At 37.9% G+C, this 25,103-nt stretch overlaps 1 protein-coding gene across 1 annotated transcript; it reads left to right on the plus strand.

Moving 5' to 3' along the window:
- Window positions 1-6,378: 6,378 nt before the first annotated feature.
- On the plus strand, window positions 6,379-16,935 carry SUCNR1 (succinate receptor 1). The gene is made up of 2 exons (XM_086317306.1): window positions 6,379-6,569; window positions 13,447-16,935. The coding sequence occupies exons 1-2, from the start codon at window positions 6,567-6,569 to the stop codon at window positions 14,392-14,394; spliced, it is 951 nt and encodes a 316-aa protein (XP_086173432.1). The 5' UTR covers window positions 6,379-6,566; the 3' UTR covers window positions 14,395-16,935.
- The last annotated feature ends 8,168 nt before the right edge of the window (window positions 16,936-25,103 follow it).

Below are 25,103 nucleotides of genomic sequence, written 5' to 3' on the forward strand. Positions count from 1 at the left end.
AAGAGGCAGGTCAAGTGGTCTGGTATTCCCATCTCTTAAAGAATTTTCCTCAGTTTGTTGTGATCCACACAGTCAAAGGCTTTGGCATAGTCAATAAAGCAGAAATAGATGTTTTTCTGGAACTCTCTTGCTTTTTCGATGATCCAGTGAATGTAGACAATTTGATCTCTGGTTCCTCTGCATTTTCTAAATGCCACTTGAACATCTGGAAGTTCACAGTTCATGTACTATTGAAGGCTGGCTTGGAGAATTTTGAGCATGACTTTACTAGCATGTGAGATGAGTGCAATTGTGCGGTCGTTTGAGCATTCTTTGGCATTGCCTTTCTTTAGGATTGGAATGAAAACTGACTTTTTCCAGTCCTGTGGCCAGTGCTGAGTTTTCCAAATTTGCTGGCATATTGAGTGCAGCACTTTCACAGCATCATCTTTTAGGATTTGAAATAGCTCAACTGGAATTCCATCACCTCCACTAGGTTTGCTCATAGTGATTCTTCCTAAGGCCCACTTGACACTGTATTCCAGGAATATATAGGTGGAAACAGGTAATTTTTTAAATTTAATAACTAAGGCAATCACAGAGAGTTTTCTCTCTTAATAACATATTTTTCATACACAGGGGAATTTTGAAAATCTCTCAATTCGATTATAAAATGCTCAGTGAGATTCAAACATACTGATTTCTTATTATATATTCCAAGGGTATATATTTGAACAAGCAAGAAGGCAAGATAAGGAGTGGTTAATTACTGTCCAATTGAAAAGTGCTTATATGTACATCAAAACAATGAACTAGCTGCTTTTTGTTTTGTTTTTGTAAGTAATACAAAACATTCCAAGAATCAATCAGGTTTGTACAAAATACGATAAATCTGGCTGAAAAACACTGAGAAGTAGGATAGCGAATTAAATGAATCAATTATTTCAATATTTCAGGCAAACTCTCTTTTTTAAACAAAAAGTCTGTGCCTTGGTCATTGATAATTAAAAAAAAATTGCCATAATTTCACATAAATATTTGAATTTCATGTCAGGCAAACAAGACAACATTATTTTCTGTAGGGAGACACTGATGGTTATCGCTATCATATATCATTAAAAAGTCATTTAGCTGTTGGAATTTTGGAGTATAAACTGGAAATTAAGAGGTGAGTTTGCTGTATGTTGGACTATTACTAGCTCAAAAACACTTAGAACCTTTTTCAGCTATAGCCAGATATTTTTAACAAGTAACATTTTTATTTAGCAGAACATAATTCTTCTGAATTTTGCTGAGAAATGATAAACATGATACTTTATTCACTTGGATAAGAAACAAAGAAGCATCAATGTTGTACAAATTCTCATTACTAATGTGACTCTTACATGACAAAGATTTTTTCTTGATATTTATTTGACTATACCAGGTCTTAGTTGCAGCATGCAGGATCTTAGTTGTGGCATGCAAACCCTTAATTGCAGCATGTGCAATCTTGTTCCCTGACCAGGGCTCGAATCTGGCCTCCCACGTTGGGAGCATGGGGTTTTAGCCACTGGACAACCAGTGAAGTCCCAAGGATTTTTATATATAGAAGAAATAGATTGTTTTGCCTCAGCTGGAATGCCCATCTTGGACGAACTACTCTCCATGGTAAAGTAAATTTGGCCAATAGAGGTTTGTTTGAATTTTAGAATATGGAAGAGTTTAGAGCCAATCTGGGCTTTCCTCGTGGCTCAGATGGTAAAGAATCTGCCTGCAGTGCAGGAGATCCAGGTTCAGTCCCTGGGTTGGGAAGATCCCCTGGAGAAGGGAACGGCAACCCACTCCAGTATTCTTGCCAGGAGAATCCTATGGACAGAGGAGCCCGGAGGGCTACAGTCTATGGGGTTGCCAGGAGTCAGACACAGCTGAGTGACTAACACTTTCACTTTCACTTTTCAGAGACAGTCTACATATACTTTCTATTATGTTTTCTATTCTGCTGATCTCTTAATTTTTCTTTTCCTATCTAAACCCATTCTTTGACTTAAGATATACCTAGATTTCCTTGGGTAAATCCTCCTAGCACAGCAACACCAAAATAATCTTCTTGTTTCCTTTCAACTTCTTTGGAGTCATATTGTTACTATTACTACCCAGACGGGCTTAGGAGAAATTCCTTGGATTAAATTAATTGTTCTCCTCTTTCCCTGCTTGTGATTCCTTGATGGTCAGTATGACCCTTAGACAAGCTTGTTTTCCACTCAGACTTGTTCCTGATGTTGAAAAAAATGTGTCTGGTAAACATGCCTAGGGCTGTTGCTAGTAGAACCTTTCCAAAACCACTTATTTATTTTAAATGTGTCTAGTTGTCTGGTTTCTTATCTAAAATGTTCTATTATCTTTAGTTGTCAGACTTAAATACTTAAATTTGATAACCAATAAAACTGATAACTAGTAATTAAACTGAATGTTAGTTTTAAACTTTTTTTTATTGGGTTAAAACACAGTAAATTGCCATATGTAAAGTAAAAATTGTACAGTGTCAGTCACTTTATATTTTGACCTAATATTTTCCTCCTTAATGAGGGCAACAAATTAATAAAGGCTTGGGTTCGGGAGTCAAACAGACAAACCTTCAAATTATAGCCCAGTCACTTACTAGCTGTGTGATTGTGGAAAGTTATTTAATCTTTTTTGGCCTCAGTTTCTTTATTTGAAAATTAGACATAGTAATGAGACCACAGATAAATAGACCCAAGGCTAAGCAGCTGGAGTTCATCCCCTATGGACAGGAGTGGGAGAGGAGCAGGGCCTGCCCGGATAAGAGATGCTGTTGTTGAGTTGCTAAGTCATGTCTGACTCATTGCAACCCCATGGACTGCAGCACGCCAGACTCCTCTGTCCTCCACTGTCTTCCAGAGTGTGTTCATATTCCTGTCCATTGAGTCAGTGATAAAAGATAAAAGACACATATTCCTCAATATTGAAGTCAAGGAGACATTTGTACAGAAAGGCTCCAAGGAGGTTAAAAGTGAGGGGGCATCACCATAGCAAGTGATGTCAATCTACCCTTAGGCCTCTTCCCCAGAATCCGTCTTGGCTAAGACATGCATGTGCACTTATGGGAGGATCCTGAAGTAAACCAAATACGGGAATCGAAAACAGGCAAAGCAGGATGATTGGCCAAAGGAAAACAGGAAGAAATGCCCCATAAAAGCAATTCAATCTACCACAAAGGCACAACTCTCTCAGAGTCTGCCTATGTATCTATCTACACGTGCCCTTTTTCCTGATAATAAGTACTTTACTTGTTTCACTACTCTCCATCTTTACCAGGAAATTCATTACGACACAGCTGACAGACCAGGGCTTTGCCACTGGCCACTGCCTATGGTGGTTTAGTGGCTTGGATTCAGAGCTCTCACTGCTGCAGCCTGACTTCAATCTCTGGCCTGGAACCAAAACCTGCTTAAAGTAACTGCATGCCAAGGCCACCCAAGATCAGTAATAATATGCACTGCATTCAGTTCTTATATATATTAAAGGAATTAATATACACAATGTTGGGAATTCCCTGTTGGTCCAGTGGTTACGGAGCCATCCCTCCACTGTGCTGGGGAGCAGGTTTGGTTCCTGCTTGGGGATCCCCAGACATGGTGTGGTGCGGCCAAGAAAATAAATAAATAAAACAAAAAAGAAACACCATGTTGTTATAGACTGAGTGCTCAAAAATATTAAAGTTATTATTCACACTGGATTTAATTAATACTTTGATTGTCTTTCCCACTCTATTCTTTGTCCTGTTGAATTTCCTGATTGGTGCCCCTGGTATGTATGAACTGCTCTCACATTCCTAACCCATTGAATTTTCACATATTATCTCATTTGATACTATAAACAGTTTGAGATTTAAGGGATAGGAATTATTATCCCCCTTTTCCAAACAAGGAAACAAAATTTCATTATGTTTTCAAGGTGCATACAGAAACTAAAAGGCAAAGTCTTGTGAGAATTCACTAATCTTTTTTCACCAAGCTGCCTTTTGTAAGGTCATTTTCAAATGGATATTCCTGGGCAGCAAATGTTCTAACACTAATGGCATTAGATTGATGTGATTATTCTGAAGAAACCTTCTCATTTATTATAAACTTCTATAATACCCAGCATTTATTTTGCTATTAAGATCTACCCCACGTTGCTGTTGTTGTTGCTGTTTAGTCATGTCCAACTCTTTTGTGACCCCAGGGACTGTAGCCCACCAGGCTCCTCTGTCCATAAGATTTCCCAGGCAAGAACATTGGAGAGAGTAGCCATTCCCTTCTCCAGGGATCTTCCCTACCCAGGGATCCAACCTGGGTCTCCTGCATCTCCTGCATTGGCAGGTGGGCTCTTTACCACTAGGGCCGCCTGGGAAGCCCTCCAGTAAAGCCTCATAAGAGAAAGGAAGTAGTAGAGACCTTTTATTGAGTCTGTCTCAGAAGCCCTCTGGTTTCTCCAGTGAGAACACCCTGAGGTGAAGTTCCGTTGAACGACCTGAGGTGAACGACAGTTTGTGAAGTAAAACTTGAGAGGGAACCAAGGCTACCAGTAATCATTACTGGTGCTATGAGAAAGGAGAAGTGAAGACCACTTTTCATCTTAACAGTCCAGAGTGAGATGGCGGTCAGGATGTGGGGAGAAGAAAGAGGAAACTCTGGGGAACTCCCACCATCTCACAAAGAAGGAATTGCCCTGCATCCCCTCAGAACAAGGCAGAAACCTGTGAAATGTGTCCATGTACCAGGGGCGCGGGGGCGGGGGGCGGGGGGAGGGTGGTCTATGCTAATTTGTTTAAAATTAGTAGGCCTGGTATGGGTCATTCAAATGCTTTGCTTTTTGCCCTTTTAAAATTGTAGACAGAAAATGATGTTTTTATCCTTTCTTTTCAAAGTAAAAGAGAGTTGAATTTCTGGAAAATAGTTGCATTAATTTTTGATCTTTGATTCAATCTGTGGTGTCCATCAAAAGTATCATCACTCTATCTTGGAGGCAGTTAAGAATCAGAGTAGGTGTGTTTAGAATTAAAATATATATGTGTAAACTCAGATCCCTCTCCTTACTGACTCTGTGACCTTGAGAAAGTTAATTAATCTCTCTAAGCCTCAGTGTTTTTTAATCTGTAAAGTGAGAAAATTTTAGAAGCAGTAAAAAACCTCAGAGGATCTTTATAAATATTCAATACAAAAAGGTGCTTAGTGCAATACCTGGCATATCACAATAATTCAACAAATTATAAAGACAGTATTTCATATAAATATATATACATTTCATATATGAGTACATTTGTATTTCAATGTATGCATATACTGTTAAGTATATAATGTGTGTTTGTGTTAGACACTCAGTTGTGCTCAATTCTTTGCAACCCCATGGACTGTAGCCCACCAGGCTCCTCTGTCCATGGAATTTTCTGGGCAAGAATACTTGAGTGGGTAGCCATTCCCTTCTTCAGGGATCTTTCTGACCCAAGGATCGAATTTGGGTCTCCTGCATTGCAGGCAGATTCTTTACCATCCAAGCCACCAGGGAAGCCATACTTATGTGTATGTATTTATTTATAAATTTTATTTTTTAGGTTCCTGAGTTTGGGGCTCTTATATATCAGAAAAGGTGAAATACTTGGCTAGGAGGGCTGGATGCAATAGTTTCTTTGGGGGCTTTTGCCTGTCACGGCCAATTCAACATTAAACTTTCAAGGCATTCAAATTAAATGACTACTGCCTGCACAATTTAGGATCTTTCTCAGCATCATTACTAGGCTTCAAATAAAGCAGACTGAGTGTTTGCTTGAGTATAAATCTAATATAATCCTCAGAAAAGCCAGGTGTGTTTCCTGTTTGAAATGGTGGTTATATGTTTCCAGGTGCTATGCAGAGCATTGCTTGGGATGTGTAAATTGCCTTCTACTGAGGTTATCTTACTTAGCTGTCACCTTTCTCCCTAATCCCTGGCCATCTGATGTATTTTTTTAAGTGTCTCTTGTTTTTAACCACTGAAAATAAAATGAAAATGCCTAAAACTCTAGTATCCCTTTTATTAGTACTCTGACAGCAATATCCAGATTTGCCTTCAAATTTTCAGTTTTATATTTCCCTCAAACATGTTGATAATAGTTGTTTAGTTTTTATATGCCCGATACAGAATTCACCAAAATTTGTGAATTTGAAAACTGGAGAAAAAGCAGAAGCAGTTGTAAACCAAACATACAGTGCTTACATTTTCTTATTATTTAAATAAACAAATAAACATGGAAATAATGAGTGCTTCTCTGCTGTTTTGCTAGTGAAAGGAATAATTTCAACAGTAACCTTTTGAACATCTATTTGTGAAATGTGTTTTCCATAAAATGAATAATTAGTTTATGTCTCAACTTTTCAGGAAGTTCCTTACATGAACAGCTGACTTGGGGGTTTGACATTTTTCCTGAACTTTTGAATTATTAATCTTGGCCACGTGATATGCAAATGAGACTGCACTAACTATGGTCAGCAGCACAGCACTGGATCAGAAGCTGAATCAAGTCGCTGGCAAAAAATTTCTGTTGAGGGATCAAGCCTCCTGGCAAAATGGTAAGCTCTAATGCAATTCATGTTGTCCAGGTGTATAAAGTAATCTAGACCTCCCATTAGTTGGGGGTTTCTTTTAAAAGTGGTCTGTGAGCAATTAAGATTTTAAGCAGTGTTTAAATGAACTGTCTGAACTGTCATTTGTAAGTACACAAAGAACAGCAAAAGAAGCCAAAAGAAAGTCATAGCTGTTTCCTCTACATTTTTTTTTTTTGCCAAACTATATGTCTTGTTTCAATTGCCAAATGTAAATCTAATTTATTAAAAGGGGTTTATTTATTTTATTTGCTAATTCTTGGTAACATATTTCAACAAAAAGAATAATTAGACTTATTTAGATAAATATAAATACTTATAGAAAATTTAGAAAACTAAAGTTTCTAAATCAGATGAAACAATCTATAATGTATAATAATTGCATGCTCAGAAAATAATGTGTCAGAAGAAATTTTAAGGCATTCTAAAAATGAGATTTAGCATTTGTTTGTAAAAATTATATCCTTTAAGAATATTTATAGTTCACCAAGGGAAAGGAGAAAATTGTAGAAACTGTTGCTATTATAACTTCCAGAACTTTCAATAGTTGGTTAAGTATTTTTAAAGAGCTTCATAAACACACAATTTGAAACCATTCTATCAGCCTTTAATACTTTGATTTCTGGTATAATTTCTGGAATATACAAAAATATATAAAAGATGAAGTAATTCATATTGAATGATTATATCTTTTCAGTGTAAATATTTTCATTCAAATTAGTGAAAAAGCAATTTGTTTATAAATATTTATATTGCTAAATAGTCTTGAAGTAGTTAAGAATTAAAATTTCATAAATGTTCTTTATCTTACTTTGATGTTATAAGAAAAACACTTTAAAAGCTAATAGACTATCAAACAGTTTTAAATTTGTGTCAAAAATGTACATTTTTAAAAAGCTGAATACAATTAAAGTAACACTTTGTTCCCAAATTAAAAATTAGAACTAGTGATCTACTTATGTAATTTGAATATTATTTATAGTTTAATACCTCTAACAAGTCTAGATATATTTTTATAAATATAGTTGAAGGTTTCACTTTAATTGCCAACATCTAATAAAAAAAAAAAAACCTGTTAAAAATAATTCATCCAAATCAGCTATAACATATTTATCATGATTTCTATTTCTGAAATTTAAGAATTTAACCACTAAAAAGCAAAAAGAATATTCATTTTTCATGAGGGAAGTTCATCTTCAACAAGAATTTTGCTTAAAGGACTACGTTACTTCCATTTGTACTGTGATTACCACACTAAAGACATACTCATACAAATTGAAATCTAAAAATAGTGGGTCCAGTTGAGGTTATAGTGGTCTGAAAATGTTAGACAACCTTACCCTTACTTTCATGGCAGCCAAATGTTTATGCTACACATAAGCTGTTCCCATAAGTCAGTACATTTAAGCACTGACTAGGCAGAAAGAATTGTAATTAGAAAAAGAGGAAATTCAAAAATGAAACGAGTAAGCTTCTTGTCGTGATGAAACTTCCTACTGGTTTAATATTCATTTGGGTGCATGCACCAACATTTTGAAAGTTGCCTAGAAATGAACCTTGAAAAACTAATATTTACAACATGGGCAAAGAAATATTAGACTGTTAAAGTGTCTACAAAGAGAGGAAAAAGGACAACAAGGAGATCGCCATGTCACAGAAAGCAAGGAAGAGAGAACTTCCAGAATCACGGAATGGGAAGTCACTGGGAATAGAGTAAAAAATACTGTTGAAAAATTACCAGTGAGCTGAAAAATAAAGCCTGTATTTTGTAAATACCATTGAACTTCTACTGCATTTCTAGAAATGTTTAATATCACACATGCTGATTTGGAAGTAAAAATAGACAGTCCAAATAAACCAAAAGCAGAAAGGACAGAATAAAAATTATCTGGAATCTCATCAATAGGAATATTGTAGTATCTGTCCTGAACTTTCTGAGGTTTATTAACTTCATATGCAAATTTCAGTTTTTTAGCTAATTTAAATTTTTAAAATTGATCCTAGAAGATATATATTAAATTTTACCTTCTACAACTATATGTCTAAATCATAGATATCACTACTACTATTGCTAATTTTGAATATTAGTCATACTATATATAGGGCTTCCCTGGTGACTCAGATGGGAAAGACTGTGCCTGCAATGTGGGAAACCTGGGTTTGGTCCCCGGGTCAGAAAGATCCCTTGGAGAAGGGAATGGCAACCCACTCCAGTATTCTGGCCTGGATAATTCCATGGACAGAGGGACTGGAAGGCTACAGTCCATGGGATGGCAAAAGAGTCAGACACAACTTGGTGACTAATGTTTTCACTTTCATACTATATATATAACATCATCTTTTATGTGGAAATAGAACAAGGAGCTTAATTTGGTGGATTACCACTTATTAGACCTCAGAGGAAATATTTATAAAAATGCTTTGTAAAAAGTCAAGTGTTTATGTTCCTCTTTCCACTAAGCGATTATTTATAGACCAGTACCAGGTATAGAAGAAAAACTGTATGTAAGATAAAGTTGTGAGAAATGCTAAGAAAAAACTAAGTATACAGTGGGCAGGGGCTAATTAGACTGGGGAGTCAGAATCTATCTTGGAGAACTGCACTTAAGCTGAAGTCTGAAAGAAGCGGAGATCTAAGACAGAGATGTGATGGAGTAAAGATCATATAAAAGGTCAGTGAAAAATCCAACAAACTGAACATTAGGAAAATTCTCTGTGCATGCAAACAACAGGAAGAAAGATGAGAAAGGAGGAGAATAATACTAGATGAGGTTGAAGTGGAGTCCAGGAGCCAGACCATGCAGGCATTGGAGTCTCACTAAAAATTATGGACTTATTCCTCAGACTGTGAAAATAATTCAAGCCTTTTGGTTGCAGAGAGAAATATGATCAGAATTTTGATTGCAGGTTTTAAATATTGTTTGGCTATCATGTTGAAAGTAGACTGAAAGGGGGCCAGGGAAGATGTGAGAAGACAATAGGAGAATATCAAATAGTCCCAGATGCTGGTGGCCTGAATTAGAATGGTGATGAAAGATATGAAGCAATAGTGATGAATTAGAGAAATATCCAGACATTGAAGTCAACAACACATGGTTGTTTATTCATTATTGGAGGTGAGCTACAGATGACTTCAAGGACATTGCTCAGATGTCTAAGGTGAACATTTCAGTAAATGGTGTGGCCATTTACTGAGTTAAGTGGAGGTACAGCAAGATTGAGAAGGAAGTTGGAGAACTTATTTAGGATTTCTAGAGACAGGTACCTCTGAGAGATCAATCTATGGTAATAACTATAAACCACTAGCACTTATAAGACAGGGCTGGGCTGGGATGTACATTGATAGGTGGATATATGAATGGTCATTAAAGACAGAAAGTGGATTGGATCATCCAGGCATCTAGATTGTTGTTGTTCAGATGCTAACAATGGTTTGTGACCCCATGGACTGCAGCACACCAGGCTTTCGTGTCTTCACTATCTCCCAGAGTTTGCTCAAACTCATGTCTATGGTATTGACAATGCCATCGACACCATGGGCGTGAAAAGAAGGGATATGATAAAGAAAGGAGTTTAGATAAAGAAGGGATTCAGTATTGATCCTCGAGGAAGTCAACATTTAATGCTTAGGCCTTGAAGGCTTAGACCACAAGAGAGTCTTCAAAACACAACCAGGGAGGGAAAGAAAGGAAAATTAGGAGATTTTCATGTCACAGAAGGCAAAATAAGGGAGTTTTTCTATGAAAAATGGAGAAATATATCTGTATGAAGAGGTGTCAGATAAGATGACTGAAAAAATAAGCATTAGATGGAGTAATGCGGAGGCCATTTTGGTGGAGTGATGGATCAGAAGCCAAACTAAAGTAGATTGTAAAAGGAATACAGTGTCAGGATGTCAAACTAATTAGTGAAGACAGCTCCAATGTTGATCAATGTATGACAAGGAGAGAAACATGTGAAACCAGGGAGAGTTGTTTAATCTTATATATGCCTTGCTTTTAAGACAAGATGAGAGTATATAAGAGCCATTGGAAAGGATGAAGTTGAAATAGAGAGGCTGAAAAGATGATGAATAACATGTAGGAATCTTAAGAACTCAGTGATGAGTTTAATCTGAAGTAAGCCAAGAGAAATAGATATTTTCTGTTGTCACAGGAAGGAAGAAGGAGAGGATAGTAAGAGAGGCAGGAACCAGAGAGTGGACACCCAATGACCAGGTTCTTCTCAGGGATTCACAGGCAAAACCATCTGCTAATGATGAGTAGGACAGAGGTTTGAAAAAATTGGAAAGGTATGACAATGAGAAATGTGGTAAATTGCTGGTAATGTGAGAGAACAGTAAACTCACATAACTTCAAATACAGAGTGAAACCAATCTGCTCGGTTCTTCAAATTAGCCTGCTCAATTTTACAGTGAAGGATCCACTGTGTGCGGTGCCGTGGGCTGCAGGGCAAATTCTGGCCCTGACATTTGGTGACCTGTGATTAGTAATTTAATTCTTCAACCCAGGTTTTTCTCATGTCTAGTGGGATAGAAGTGGAATTGAGTTAAATGGATTTTTCTGAAAATTAGAGATAATATTTGTGATGTGCTTGGCATATGTCAATAAATATGTTCTCTTGTTGCAAAATTAAAAGACAGGAGTTGTATTTTATAAACATAATACAATAAGCATAATCCTTTGTCAATATGGAAACAAAATCAAAGCCATTAAAATTGCAAGACTGAAGTTGTAAGAATCGCTATTTCCTCTTCTAGTCTATGGTTCAGTTAAACATAGCTCAGAGAATTTGTTGAACTACTGTGATTTGCTATGGACCACAGTCAATCCTGAAGACATAATTAATTTGACTTCTCACTTATTTCACTGCAGTCTTTCTTGGTCTCTTTGCTGTTTGTCAAGTCCTCTATGCATGTTTCCATCTCTGGACCTTTGCGTGTGCTTTTCCTTTTGTCTGACAATCTTTATCATTACGTGACATGCACTCATTTCTTTCTTAATTTTTCCCAAGAGAGGAAAAGTCATTTGAGATGGGGAATGTTATTTTACTCAAAACTGTCATCCGTGTCTAGCATATAGTTCAAAGGATCTCAATCAGATCAGATCAGTTGCTCAGTCCTGTTCGACTCTTTGCGACCCCATGAACTGCAGCACGCCAGGTCTCCCTGTCCATCACCAACTCCCGGACTTCATTCAAACTCACATCCATTGAGTCAGTGATGCCATCCAGCCATATCATCCTCTGTCATCCCCTTCTTCTCTTGCCCCCAATCCTTCTCAGCATCAGAGTCTTTTCCAATGAGTCAACCCTTCGCATGAGGTGGCCAAAGTACTGGAGTTTCAGCTTTAGCATCATTCCTTCCAAAGAAATCCCAGGGCTGATCTCCTTCAGAATGGACTGGTTGGATCTCCTTGCAGTCCAAGGGACTCTCAAGAGTCTTCTCCAACACCACAGCTCAAAAGCATCAATTCTTCGGCACTCAGCCTTCTTCACAGTCCAACTCTCACATCCATACATGACCACAGGAAAAACTATAGCCTTGACTAGACGAAACTTTGTTGGCAAAGTAATGTCTCTGCCTTTTGAATATGCTATCTAGGTTGGTCATAACTTTCCTTCCAAGGAGTAAGCATCTTTTAATTTCATGGCTGCAGTCACCATCTGTAGTGATTTTGGAGCCCAGAAAAATAAAGTCTGACACTGTTTCCACTGTTTCCCCATCTATTTCCCATGAAGTGAAGAGACCCGATGCCATGATCTTTGTTTTCTGAATGTTGAGCTTTAAGCCAACTTTTTCACTCTCCACTTTCACTTTCATCAAGAGGCTTTGAGTTCCTCTTCACTTTCTGCCATAAGGGTGGTGTCATCTACATATCTGAGGTTATTGATATTTCTCCCAGCAATCATGATTCCAGCTTGTGTTTCTTCCAGTCCAGCATTTCTCATGATGTACTCTGCATATAAGTTAAATAAACAGGGTGACAATATACAGCCTTGACGTACTCCTTTTCCTATTTGGAACCAGTCTGTTGTTCCATGTCCAGTTCTAACTGTTGCTTCCTGACCTGTATACAGGTTTCTCAAGAGGCAGGTCAGGTGGTCTGGTATTCCCATCTCTTTCAGAATTTCCCACAGTTTATTGTGATCCACACAGTCAAAGGCTTTGGCATACTCAATAAAGCAGAAATAGATGCTTTTCTGGAACTCTCTTGCTTTTTCCATGATCCAGCGGATGTTGGCAATTTGATCTCTGGTTCCTCTGCCTTTTCTAAAACCAGCTTGAACATCTGGAAGTTCACGGTTCACGTACTGCTGAAGCCTGGCTTGGAGAATTTTGAGCATTACTTGACTAGCGTGTGAGATGAGTGCAGTTGTGTGGTAGTTTGAGCATTCTTTGGCATTGCCTTTCTTTGGGGTTGGAATGAAAACTGACCTTTTCCAGTCCCATGGCCACTGCTGAGTTTTCCAAATTTGCTGGCATATTGAGTGCAGCACTTTCATAGCATCATCTTTCAGGATTTGGAAAAGCTCAACTGGAATTCCATCACCTCCACTAGCTTTGTTCGTAGTGATGCTTTCTAATGCCCACTTGACTTCACATTCCAGGATCTCAATAAGTATAGGTAAAAATAATATATTAATGATATGTAGGCATATAATTATGTATTATACATACACACTCCTTACTAATGTAACCAACTCTCTGCAGTTCAAATTTTAAGTGTTATTTTATGATGATGATGATGTTGATCATGATGCTAATAATGAAGGCAATGATTTTTTGTAGTTTTTTCAGTCTTACTTTAGTGATTCATCCTTATGTTTTCTCTCCTTTCTTTAGGAATGGAATGCAACTTGTGAACACTGGCAGGCTGTGCAGACTGCCCTGGAAAGCCGCTACCTTCCCATTTTTTATGGCATTGAGTTTATTGTGGGAATCCTTGGGAATACTGCTGTTGTTTTTGGCTACCTCTTCTGCCTGAAGAACTGGAACAGCAGTAACATCTACCTCTTCAACCTCTCTATCTGTGACTTGGCTTTTTTGTGTACCCTTCCCATGCTGATGAGAAACTATGCCCAGAGAAAATGGACATATGGGTATGTGCTGTGTATAAGCAACCGATATGTACTTCATGCCAACCTCTATACCAGTATTCTTTTCCTCACTTTTATCAGCATTGATCGATATCTGCTCATGAACTATCCTTTCCGGGAACACCTCCTGCAAAAGAAACTATTTGCTATTTTAATATCTTTGGCCATTTGGGGTTTAGTAACCTTGGAGCTCCTGCCCATACTTCTTTTTATACATTCTGATGACAATAGCACCAACTGTACTGATTATGCAAGTTCTGGGGACCCCAATCAAAGCTTCATTTATAGCATGTGTCTAACCTTTCTGGGCTTTCTCATTCCCCTTTTTGTGATGTGCTTCTTTTATTTCAAGATTGCTCTCTTTCTAAAGCAGAGGAACAGGCAGCTCACTACAGCTTTGCCCCTTGAGAAGCCTCTCCACTTAGTCATCATGGCAGTTGTGATCTTCTCTGTGCTTTTTACTCCTTACCATGTCATGCGAAATGTCCGGATTGCTTCACGCCTGAAGACCTGGAAGAAGTCCCCATGCACTGAAGCCATCATCAACTCCTTGTACATCTTGACAAGGCCGTTGGCCTTTCTGAACAGTGTCATCAACCCTGTCTTCTATTTCCTTTTGGGAGATCACTTCAGGGAGATGTTGATGAATAAACTGAGGCACCACTTCAAGGCCCTTACATTCTTCAGAAGATGAGCTTATGGACTAACATTTTCATTTGAGAATAGTGAGGTGCCTGTGTAGCAGATTGTTTTACAGAAGCAGCTGTAGGTCGATTAGAGTTTAACTCAGACATAAATCAGAGAGGCCTACAGACTTGACTCTGGTTTAAAGGCATGCTGGATCCAGGGTGTGTGAAAAGAAGATGATGGAAGGTGTTTATTGGTTTCTTGACCTAAGCATTGAAAGAAGTTGGACTAGCACGGTCTAATGTTTGAGCATATAAGTCCAAAATTCTACGTGATATAAGACCCTCTCAATCAGTATAAAAGGAACAGAAGATAAAGTTGCAAGTTGTTTGTGTTTAATCATTGGTGCTGCTGCTGCTAAGTTGCTTCAGTCGTGTCCGACTCTGTGTGACCCCATAGACGGCAGCCCACCAGGCTCCCCCGTCCCTGGGATTCTCCAGGCAAGAACACTGGAGTGGGCTGCCATTTCCTTCTCCAGTGTTTAATCACTAGTCAGATTGTAAAAAAAAAATTGTGTTGGCAATATTCTGTATATTATTCGTGTGTGTGTATATGTGTGTGTGTGTGTGTGTGTGTTAGTTGCTCAGTCATGTCCAACTCTTTGTGACTCCATGGACTAGAGCCCGCCAGGCTTCTCTGTCCATGGAGTTCTCCAGGCAAGAATGCTGGAGTGGCTTGCCATTCCCTTCTCCAGGGGATCTTCCTGACCCAGGGATCGAACCCATGTCTCCCACATTGCAGTCTGATTCTTTACTGCTGAGCTACTGGGGAAGCCCATACAATGTTATTCATACAAGGTTACTCACACAATCCCATAATTTTTTATGAAGACCAAATAAGAGAAGATTAGTCACGTGCTGTTAAATATTGTTGCTAGAAGTTGTACTCTTGAGCAAATTTAGAGATAATAGTAACAACAAAGAGCATAGAAAATATAACTGGTTCAAATATGCCTATATTTCCTTATATTGATTAAGAATTGGGGTCCAGTTGTAATTATAAGTCCTTTTCTGATGTTATATGGTTTTTAGTGCAAAGAATCATATTAAAGAGAACCTAAACAGGTGATTTAATAGAGACATATTTGAGCTCAGCTCTCAGGGGACTTAGGTGTAAGTGGCTTTATAAAAATAATAGAGTCAGATACCAAGGATAACTGTAAAAATTCCAAAGTCACAGAACACAAAGCACCTACTAGGAAACTCAAAGGAAGACAAAACAAAACAAAGTCAGTGCACTGTTTTTATAATCAGTATACCATCTGGTATTTTATAATCACAATGTGATTTTCAGCGGATGGAAGTATATTAAGTTCTTTAGCCTTCTGCTCTTGATTAAATAGTAAACTTTGAAATATATTAATATCATAAAACCAGAAAATAAGAGGAAGTGAAATGGTAATGTCAAAACTTATTGAGTTAATTATTTTCCTTTTTCGGAGGGAAAAATCAGTTTTTCTACCCCTGCCCCTTGCCCCCAATACACACACACATTTTTTTTTTAAGCAATGGGATAATTTACAAGGACAATTTTATCTTAAGAGAGTGACTCATATCTGCAATGAGACTTATTTTCATAGAATAAGCCTATGACCTAAGACCATACCTAAGACCATCGGAGAAAATGTTTTAAACAAAACACGCTATATGAATTTGCAAAATGTACAGAACATTTATGTACCTATCAATCTAGATCATTCCAGGAGGGTTATGTAAACACTATCCCATGCCACAAATCAAATTTGGAGAGGGAAAATGAGTGCTGCATTAGCTATCTAGAGTTAAAAAGTATCACATAATAATTTACATATTACATGCAGTAAAATGTGTACATGGCCACATGCCTATGCTCTTTTCCTTAAGGTCATTAGCTGTAATGCAAAGGATAAAAATAAGCATTATAGGAGCAAAGACATAAAATTCCATGTCTCCCCTGTTTTGAGGTTTCCTGGTAACATTATATCCTGACATTCCAAAACCCCAAAATGTTCCCATTGAAATATGTAAAAAAACATTACTCACAAAGGATTTGTTTTCCTACCTAACCTTAGGCTTTTAATTTTTTTTCATGTTTTTCAATAATTTTAAAGTGTCAATGTCATTTTATAACTGCCTGATAAAAGTTGATCTTCTGAATTTTTTTCATTAGAAAAGGCCACAAGAAAGGGTCTTAGGAAAGAAAGATTCGCTTATCTGCAAACATATAATTTAACTGTAATTTGCATTTGATGCATTGATTTTCATTTATAAACATGAAATTAAATTTGTGCCACACCTATCCTAAGAAGTGGTAGGGGTAAGCTTTTCTAATAGTATAGCAAAATATTTTGTGAAACTATGAGCTCTTACACATATTTTATAAGCAAAATGTTAATTTTATAACATACTTCTTATTTTTTGTTCAAATTTGCCATGTAATAATCCTTAACTGATTAAAATGATCTGCATGGAAGTTACAAGAACTATTCCATTTGCATTTTGTACAAGGTGATTACAATTGCAAGCAATAAGTAATGAATGGAATCTCAAACAATAAATAATGGATATCATTTCTGCATTTGTGTTTTGTGAGGGAAAAAATGTTGGGTTTTATAACTTGTCTTTTCTTGGCTTTTTAGTACCTTCCAGAGTCATGACTAAAGTATTTGGTCCAGCATTTTGCAGTCTGGACCCACCTATTCCCTGTGCATTCTCTCTCACCCCTGTTGTCACAAATTATACCTTTCAACCAAGATAGCTACTTCATTTCATTATATTTAGAACTTTATCTACTGAGGACTCCTGGATGCTCACCCTTGTTTTATTAAGCCCACATATTAAAAAAAAATCTAAGCCTCTTTTAAGGTCTATATCATCTGTCTCTCCATCTTAAAGCCTTACTTTTAGGACTTCTCCCCAAATCTGAAAATAAATCTGCCTACCTCTGGGGCTTCAGACTACTTTTGACTATTGTTTTCATAAAATGCATTTTAAAGTCAATTCTTATGTCTGTTAATGGAAAAACTATCTAATTTTAAAAAATATTTTATTGTCTTCACAGCACCAAACAAGGTACATTTTAAATGATTCTTCATTATGAATGAATGTCTTATAGGATAAATTTGAATTCAATACTCCTTTTGAGTGTGTATGTCAAGCTATTCTCTGTCCTCACTGCTTTTATAATGAACATTACTTTATAGGAAGGAAAGAATGTCTATACACAAATACATGTGCCAGCTGCCATTGCCTTGACCCTTATATTTTCCTCTATACTTTTGAGCATTGTTTTAATGGATGCTTAATATTTGTGCCTGCTAGTTCCAAATCTGGGTTATTTTGAACTTGGTCTCCACTGATAGCTTTTTCTCTTTAAGTTCTTTAAGCATGGCTGACAATTTCTTATTTATTCCCACCTAATAAATTTAGACTGCTATCTCAGCATTATGAATATGTTATGGAGACTCTAGATTCTGTTATGTTCCTAAAAAGTACTGATATTTTATTTCATGGCTGAAATTCAAATTCAAATCTCTGAAATCTCAGTTCATTTATTTTAGCCAGCTTAGAAACTCAGTTGTTTAGAATCTACCCAGCACACCCACATTTCAGAGGTTAGCTAGAGACTTGAACAGAGTTTACGTACAACATATGTAAGCTCTCTCTTCCGTAGGATCTTTACCCACTTACTTTCCAGCTGCTGAGTTCATCTTGAACTCGTCTTTTATTTCCCATGCCGAATAGACAAACAGGTTTCTTTCTGGATTTCAGCAAACCAGCATTGCCTGACAAGGACTTGCATCCAGACTATAAGCTCTTTAAAAGGAAAGATCTTCACACACTTCACCTAGGAATATCATGCTGTTTTGAAACTTAAGTGATATAATATCCATTGGTGATAGGCGGTTCTCAGATCCTAGGTCTAAGTGGAAGTACCAAGTACCAAGTGGAAGTATCAAGAGAAAAGTAGATAGTCAGATCTCTGGTTTTCAGCAGTCCAAGCAGGATGCCATGAAAAAGAATCTGCATCAGTAGAGAAGGAAACATGAGCATATTTATGAGCATAAATGATACACATTTTAGTGGCTTTACAAAAATATATACCTGGACAGGATTTTATGCATGCTGAGTAGAGGAAGCACAATCAAGTAAAAGCATTTTTATTTGCGCTCCCAAATTGATGAACCTGGAGAAAGTCTTGGCATACATATATAAATTTGCTATATGGAGAGATAAATACACACATATTTAATACATGTAACAGGAAAGTAAAGCTCACGACATCAGTCATGCAAACACTCAGTTCCTGTGTGACATTTTCTCATTAAGCTTTGTCCATACCAGGAGACTGATAAGACTTAAACTGAGATGTGCCTTGAATACATTTAAAATAAAAATCATATTAAGTATAATCTATGCAGGTAGAAGTATGTGGCAGTTTTCCACTTGTATAAAAAAATATACTTATTCAACAAATATTTCCAGTGTTTGCCAGAAATTTTGCCATTAGATAAACTATGAACAGCAAATATTTCTTGCCTTCAATTAGCTCATGGTCTTAGAAGGAAAGCAGATATGTAAACAGACAGGCATAAGTTCAGGACAAAACAGACATGTGCCTAAATTGCTAAAAGTACAGGCATTAATTCTGTCGTAGGTTGGGGTATGATTTGGAGGAGGTGCTAATCCTCCTGAGGGCTGCCATGTGGGGAGAGGAAGGGCAACAGAAGGGGGAGCTGAAGCATAAAGGCATATGCCTGGAAGGTAGATGTGTGTGCTAAATCACTGCAGTTGTATCTGACTCTATGTGACCCTATGGACTGCAGCCTGCCAGGATCGTCTATCCATGGTATTCCCAGGGATTGAACACACATCTCTTATGTCTTCTGCATTGGCAGGTAGATTCTTTACCACTAGTGCCAGCTGGAAAGCCCTGGAAGGTACATGATTGCAGGCAAACCCCATGAAGATCCACTTCTGTCTAAATATGCATTTTCAGATGATATGGGCAGGAGTGTCTTTCTGGTAGTAGAGAAACCATTTGTTGTTGTAGAGTCAGTCATGACTGACTCTTTGTGACCCCATGGACTGTGGCTCACCAGGCTCCTCTGTCCATGGGATTTCCCAGGGAAGAACTCTGGAGTGGGTAGCCACTTTCTTTGGGGAATCTTCCTAACCCAGGGACTGAACCCTCGTCTCCTGCTTTGCAGATGGATTCTTTGCCACTAAGCCATCAGGAAAGCCCCAAGAGAAACCATACATGTATGCAAAGCTGTTCAGCTTCCAGTTCCGTTTACACAGAAACATTCAAGAGTTGTCCAAGTAGGACTTTCACCAAAAGGGTTATTTTATGGAGGCTTAGACAAAATAAAATTTAGTGAACAGTTAAATCATCAATTTGACATACTCTGTCTTGCTTTCTTTCTTTCACTGCTCTGCAATGTCTGTCACTCTTATCCCAGCCTCTTCTTTCTTAAATATTCATCTTTTCAGCTTTGTCTTCTTCCTCCAGAGAATTTCATTGGATTCTGTCTTATCTGTGAGCTTAAATTGACTTCAACACCACCCCTACAGGGAAACATGATTTTATCTTTAAATCTTATTTCAATATTGTATATGTCAAAAAAGATGATGCTGTGAAAGTGCTGCACTCAGTATGCCAGCAAATTTGGAAAACTCAGCAGTGGCCACAGGACTGAAAAAGGTCAGTTTTCATTCCAACCCCAAAGAAAGGCAATGCCAAAGAATCCTCAAACTACTGCACAATTGCACTCATCTCACAGGTTAGTAAAGTAATGCTCAAAATTCTCCAAGCCAGGCTTCAGCAATACGTGAACCGTGAACTTCCAGATGTTCAAGTTGGTTTTAGAAAAGGCAGAGGAACCAGAGATCAGATTGCCAACATCTGCTGGATCATCGAAAAGGCAAGAGAGTTCCAGAAAAATATCCACTTCTGCTTTATTGACTATGCCAAAACCTTTAACTGTGTGGATCACAATAAACAGTGGAAAATTCTGAAAGAGATGGGAATATCAGGACACCAGACCTGCCTCCTGAGAAACCTGTATACAGGTCAGGAAGCAACAGTTAGAACTGGACATGGAACAACAGACTGGTTCCAAATAGGAAAAGGAGTCCAGTCAAGGCTGTATATTGTCACCCTGTTTATTTAACTTCTGTGCAGAGTACATCACGAGAAACGCTGGGCTGGATGAAACACAAGCCGGAATCAAGATTGCCAGGAGAAATATCAATAACCTCAGATATGTAGATGACACCACCCTTATGGCAGAAAGTGAAGAGGAACTAAAAAGCTTCTTGATGAAAGTGAAAGAGGAGAGTGAAAAAGTTGGCTTAAAGCTCAACATTCAGAAAACGAAGATCATGGCATCCGGTCCTATCACTTCATGAAAAATATATGGGGAAACAATGGAAACAGTGGCTGACTTTATTTTGGGGGGCTCCAAAATCACTGCAGATGGTGACTGCAGCCATGAAATTAAAAGACGCTTACTCTTTGGAAGGAAAGTTATGACCAACTTAGGCAGCATATTAAAAAGCAGAGACATTACTTTGTCCACAAAGCTCCATCTAGTCAAGACTATGACTTTTCTAGTAGTCCTATATGGCTGTGAGAGTTGGACTATGGAGAAAGCTGAGCACAGAAGAATTGATGCTTTTGAACTGTGGTGTTGAAGAAGACTTCTGAGAGTCCCTTGGACTGCAAGGAGATCCTACCAGTCCATCCTAAAAGAAATCAGTCCTGGGTGTTCATTAGAAGGACTGATGTTGAAGCCAAAACTCCAATATTTTGGCCACCTGATGCGAAGAGCTGACTCATTTGAAAAGACCCTGATGTTAGGAAAGATTGGAGGCAGGAGGAGAAGAGGACAACAGAGGATGAGATGATTAGATGGCATCACCGACTCAAAGGACATGAGTTTGGGTAATCTCCAGGAGTTGGTGATGGACAGGGAGGCCTGGCGTGCTGCTGATCCTGGGGTCGCAAAGAATCAGACACGACTGAGCGACTGAACTGAACTGAAAGAGATATATTTTAGAAATACTGGTATCGTATTATTTATGGCATCAAATAATCAAATCAAAGAGACAGAGCATCATTATTTATAGCAATATTTCTCAAGATACATAAAAAGAGGCTTGGGATCAACTTTACGTGTAAATCTCAAAATATTATTTTCAAATTTGTGAAAAATGTTATTCCCTTTCTGAGGTGATTGAATCACTCTGAATGAAAATAGACCACCAGTGTGCAGCCTCCAAATATTAATGCAAGAATATAGAAACATTTACCCTTTTATGAAGGATATCAAGCAATCTCATTTTGTGACTATGGTTTCCTTTGTAGAGATCACAGATAAAATATTTAGTTTGCAACCCACACAATTTTTTGATTCATCAATCTAGGTTCTGAAAGGTTGTTGTTGAATCACGTGAATACACCGGGATTCTTGGCCCCCAGAGGAGAAGAATTCAATCCGGGGCCAGAGACGAGGCTTGATCGCTCAGAGCTTTTGTGTAATAAAGTTTTATTAAAGTATAAAGGAGATAGAGAAAGCTTCTGACATAGGCATCAGAAGGGGGCAGAAAGAGTACCCGCCTGCTAGTCTTCAGCTGGATGTTATATAGTCACTAGCAGTCTGTTAATGAAAGAAAGGAATGTCTTAAAATTCAGAATGGCACCAGGCCCCTCACCCATAAGATGCATTTTGGAATAGTCTTGGCGCCAAATGGTTTATCCTGGGCCATAAAATGATTAACTTGAATCTTGAAGAAGGACAGACCACCATACAAATAGTTTCATTTACATAGATTAGGAGAACAATATCCATACTGGTTTGTCAAGTAGGTTCTGGGCCAAGAGGCAGAACCAACTTGGAGACAGAGTTTGGGGTAAAGGCATAGTACATTAGCATAGCTTAAGACAAACATTTCCATAAGAAAAAGGCATTGGTTATCTCTAGACTCGAGAATAGCTAACTTCAGGCGAATAGCTAACTTCAGGCGAATAGCTAACTTCAGGCGAATAGCTAACTTCAGGCGAAACCGGGTGTCATTATGGCAACACAGTATTTTAAGAGAAACCTCCCTTTAAATTTGTATAGAGAAGGAAAAAATATTGCTAGTTTGTTTCCTCCTGCCGCTTAAGAGAGATAAAAATGTCTGACACTTGCAGGCTATTTCCTCTATTTGGAGACCCCTGGCCTTCCTGCCTGTTACCCTCTCAGTTCAATTATCAGTAAAATATATATTTCTTAGAAGTAGATTCTGATCTTCTTACTAATTATTGCTTCTAATTGCTTATGGAAAGGAACAGTTTTGTTTTGTTGTTTTAACTAACTCGTCAAGCATTAACACGCATTACTCTGTTTCTGAATCACATAATTCAAGTCAGTTATTGGGAAACCCCATGATTTAATTTAGACAGTATTTAAATGTTTTAAAGTAGTGTTAAATCAATCTGACTCAAATACATCAATTAAATTTAAAGAAAAATAAAAGGTCATACCCAGTACCAAGGTTTGCTAATATTTTCAAGGTTGTGGGCAGTCAAGTATTAGTCACTCAGTTGTGTCTGACTCATTGTAACCCCACAGACTGTATAGCCCACCAGGCTCCTCTGTTCATGGATTTCTCATGCAAGAATACTGGAGTGGGTTGCCATTCCCTTCTCCAGGGGATCACATAACCCAGGGACTGAACCTGGGTCTCCTGCATTGCAGGAAGATGCTTTACCATCTGAGCCACCAAGGAAGATAGGGCATAAGCAAAGCAGGAAATGCTCTGGAACACTGAGAGCACCTCCCCAGATCCTTTCTCCTACCAAAGGAAAAGCCCTGAGGACCCAAAGTAATAGATGAAGTGTCTAAAAGACTTCACAATGCACTTAGCATCTACATTGCCATAGACTGCTGTCTGTGTCCTAGAACTTAGAGCTTGTGTCACATTTCAGAGGAAGCTTTGTTTCACGAAGCCATCAATGTCAGTCCTAAACCATGGGAATTCTGCTAAAAAAATATTCCATAGATAAACACTCTCTAATGAATAGCACTAATCTTTTTTCCAGGAGGGTCAATCATCATGCTTATGAAATTATACTAAGTCATCACTAGCCTTTTTTTTTTTTTCTCCTAGATGCTTTTCTACTTAGCAGAACAGGAGAGAATGAATCCCAGGTACCTGTTTGAAATCTTTTCTTCCCAATCCCTAAAAGATGATTTGAAAAGGAATTGTGGAGTACTCTAACTGCTATTTTCAAATTCATTCCAGTACTCCTGTTTAGTCAGTTATGGTTTGTAAATATCACCAAACCTATATTATCATTTTAGAGATTTTTCATAGTCAAATCACACATTGAATCAAATAAGAGTCAAAAGTCTAATCTGTTTTCAAATCAGCATTATTTAACAAATTTCTCTTGTACAACATACTTCTGATAAAATATTTTAATATGCTGGAATACTGTCCTGTTATATGATTGCTTTTATTGCCATTTAAGGAATTTAAAAAGCAAAATGGCTGTCTGAAGAGGCTTTACAAATAGCTGTGAAAGGAAGAGATGCAAAAAGCAAAGGAGAAAAGGAAAGATATACCCATTTGAATGCAGAGTTCCAAAGAATAGCAAGGAAAGATAAGAAAGCCTTCCTCAGTGATCAATGCAAAGACATAGAGAAAAATAATAGAATGGGAAAGACTAGAGATCACTTCAAGAAAATTAGAGATACCAAGGGAACATTTCATGCAAAGATGAGCTCGATAAAGGACAGAAATGATGTGGACCTAACAGAAGCAGAAGATATTAAGAAGAGGTGGCAAGAATACACAGAAGAACTATACAGAAAAGATCTTCATGATCCAGACAATCACGATGGTGTGATCACCCACCTAGAGCCAGACATCCTGGAATGTGAAGTTAAGTGAGCCTTAGGAAGCATCACTATGAACAAAGCAAGTGGAGGTGATGGAATTCCAGTTGAGCTATTACAAATCCTGAATGATGATGCTGTGAAAGTGCTACACTCAATATGCCAGCAAATTTGGAAAACTCAGCAGTGACCAAAGGACTGGAAAAGTCAGTTTTCATTCCAATCCCAAAGAAAGGCAATGCCAAAGAAGGCTCAAACTACCACACAATTGCACTCACCTCACACGCTAGTAAAGTAATGCTCAAAATTCTCCAAGCCAGGCTTCAACAGTATGAACTGAGAACTTCCAGTTGTTCAAGCTGGTTTTAGAAAAGGCAAAGGAACCAAAGATGAAATTGCCAACATCCATTGGATCATCAGAAAAGCAAGAGAGTCCCAGAAAAAACACCTACTTCTGCTTTATTGACTATGCCAAAGCCTTTGACTGTGTGGATCACTAGAAACTGTGGAAAATTCTGAAAGAGATGGGAACACCAGACCACCTGACCTGCCTCTTGAGAAATCTGTATGCAGGTCAAGAAGCAACAGTTAGAACTGGACATGGAACAACAGACTGGTTCCAAATAGGGAAAGGAGTACGTCAAGGCTGTATATTGTCACCCTGTTTATTTAACTTCTATGCAGAGTACATCATGAGAAACGCTGGGCTGGAGGAAGCACAAGCTGGAATCAAGATTGCCGGGAGAAATATCAATAACCTCAGATATGCAGATGACACTACCTTATGGCAGAAAGTGAAGAAGAACTAAAGAGCCTCTTGATGAAAGTGGAGAGTGAAAAAGTTGGCTTAA

This window comes from Bos grunniens, chromosome 1 (assembly GCF_055505025.1).
Source record: "Bos grunniens cultivar Pamir isolate PY7600 chromosome 1, Bosgru_T2T1.0, whole genome shotgun sequence".
Classification (NCBI taxonomy): domain Eukaryota; kingdom Metazoa; phylum Chordata; class Mammalia; order Artiodactyla; family Bovidae; genus Bos; species Bos grunniens.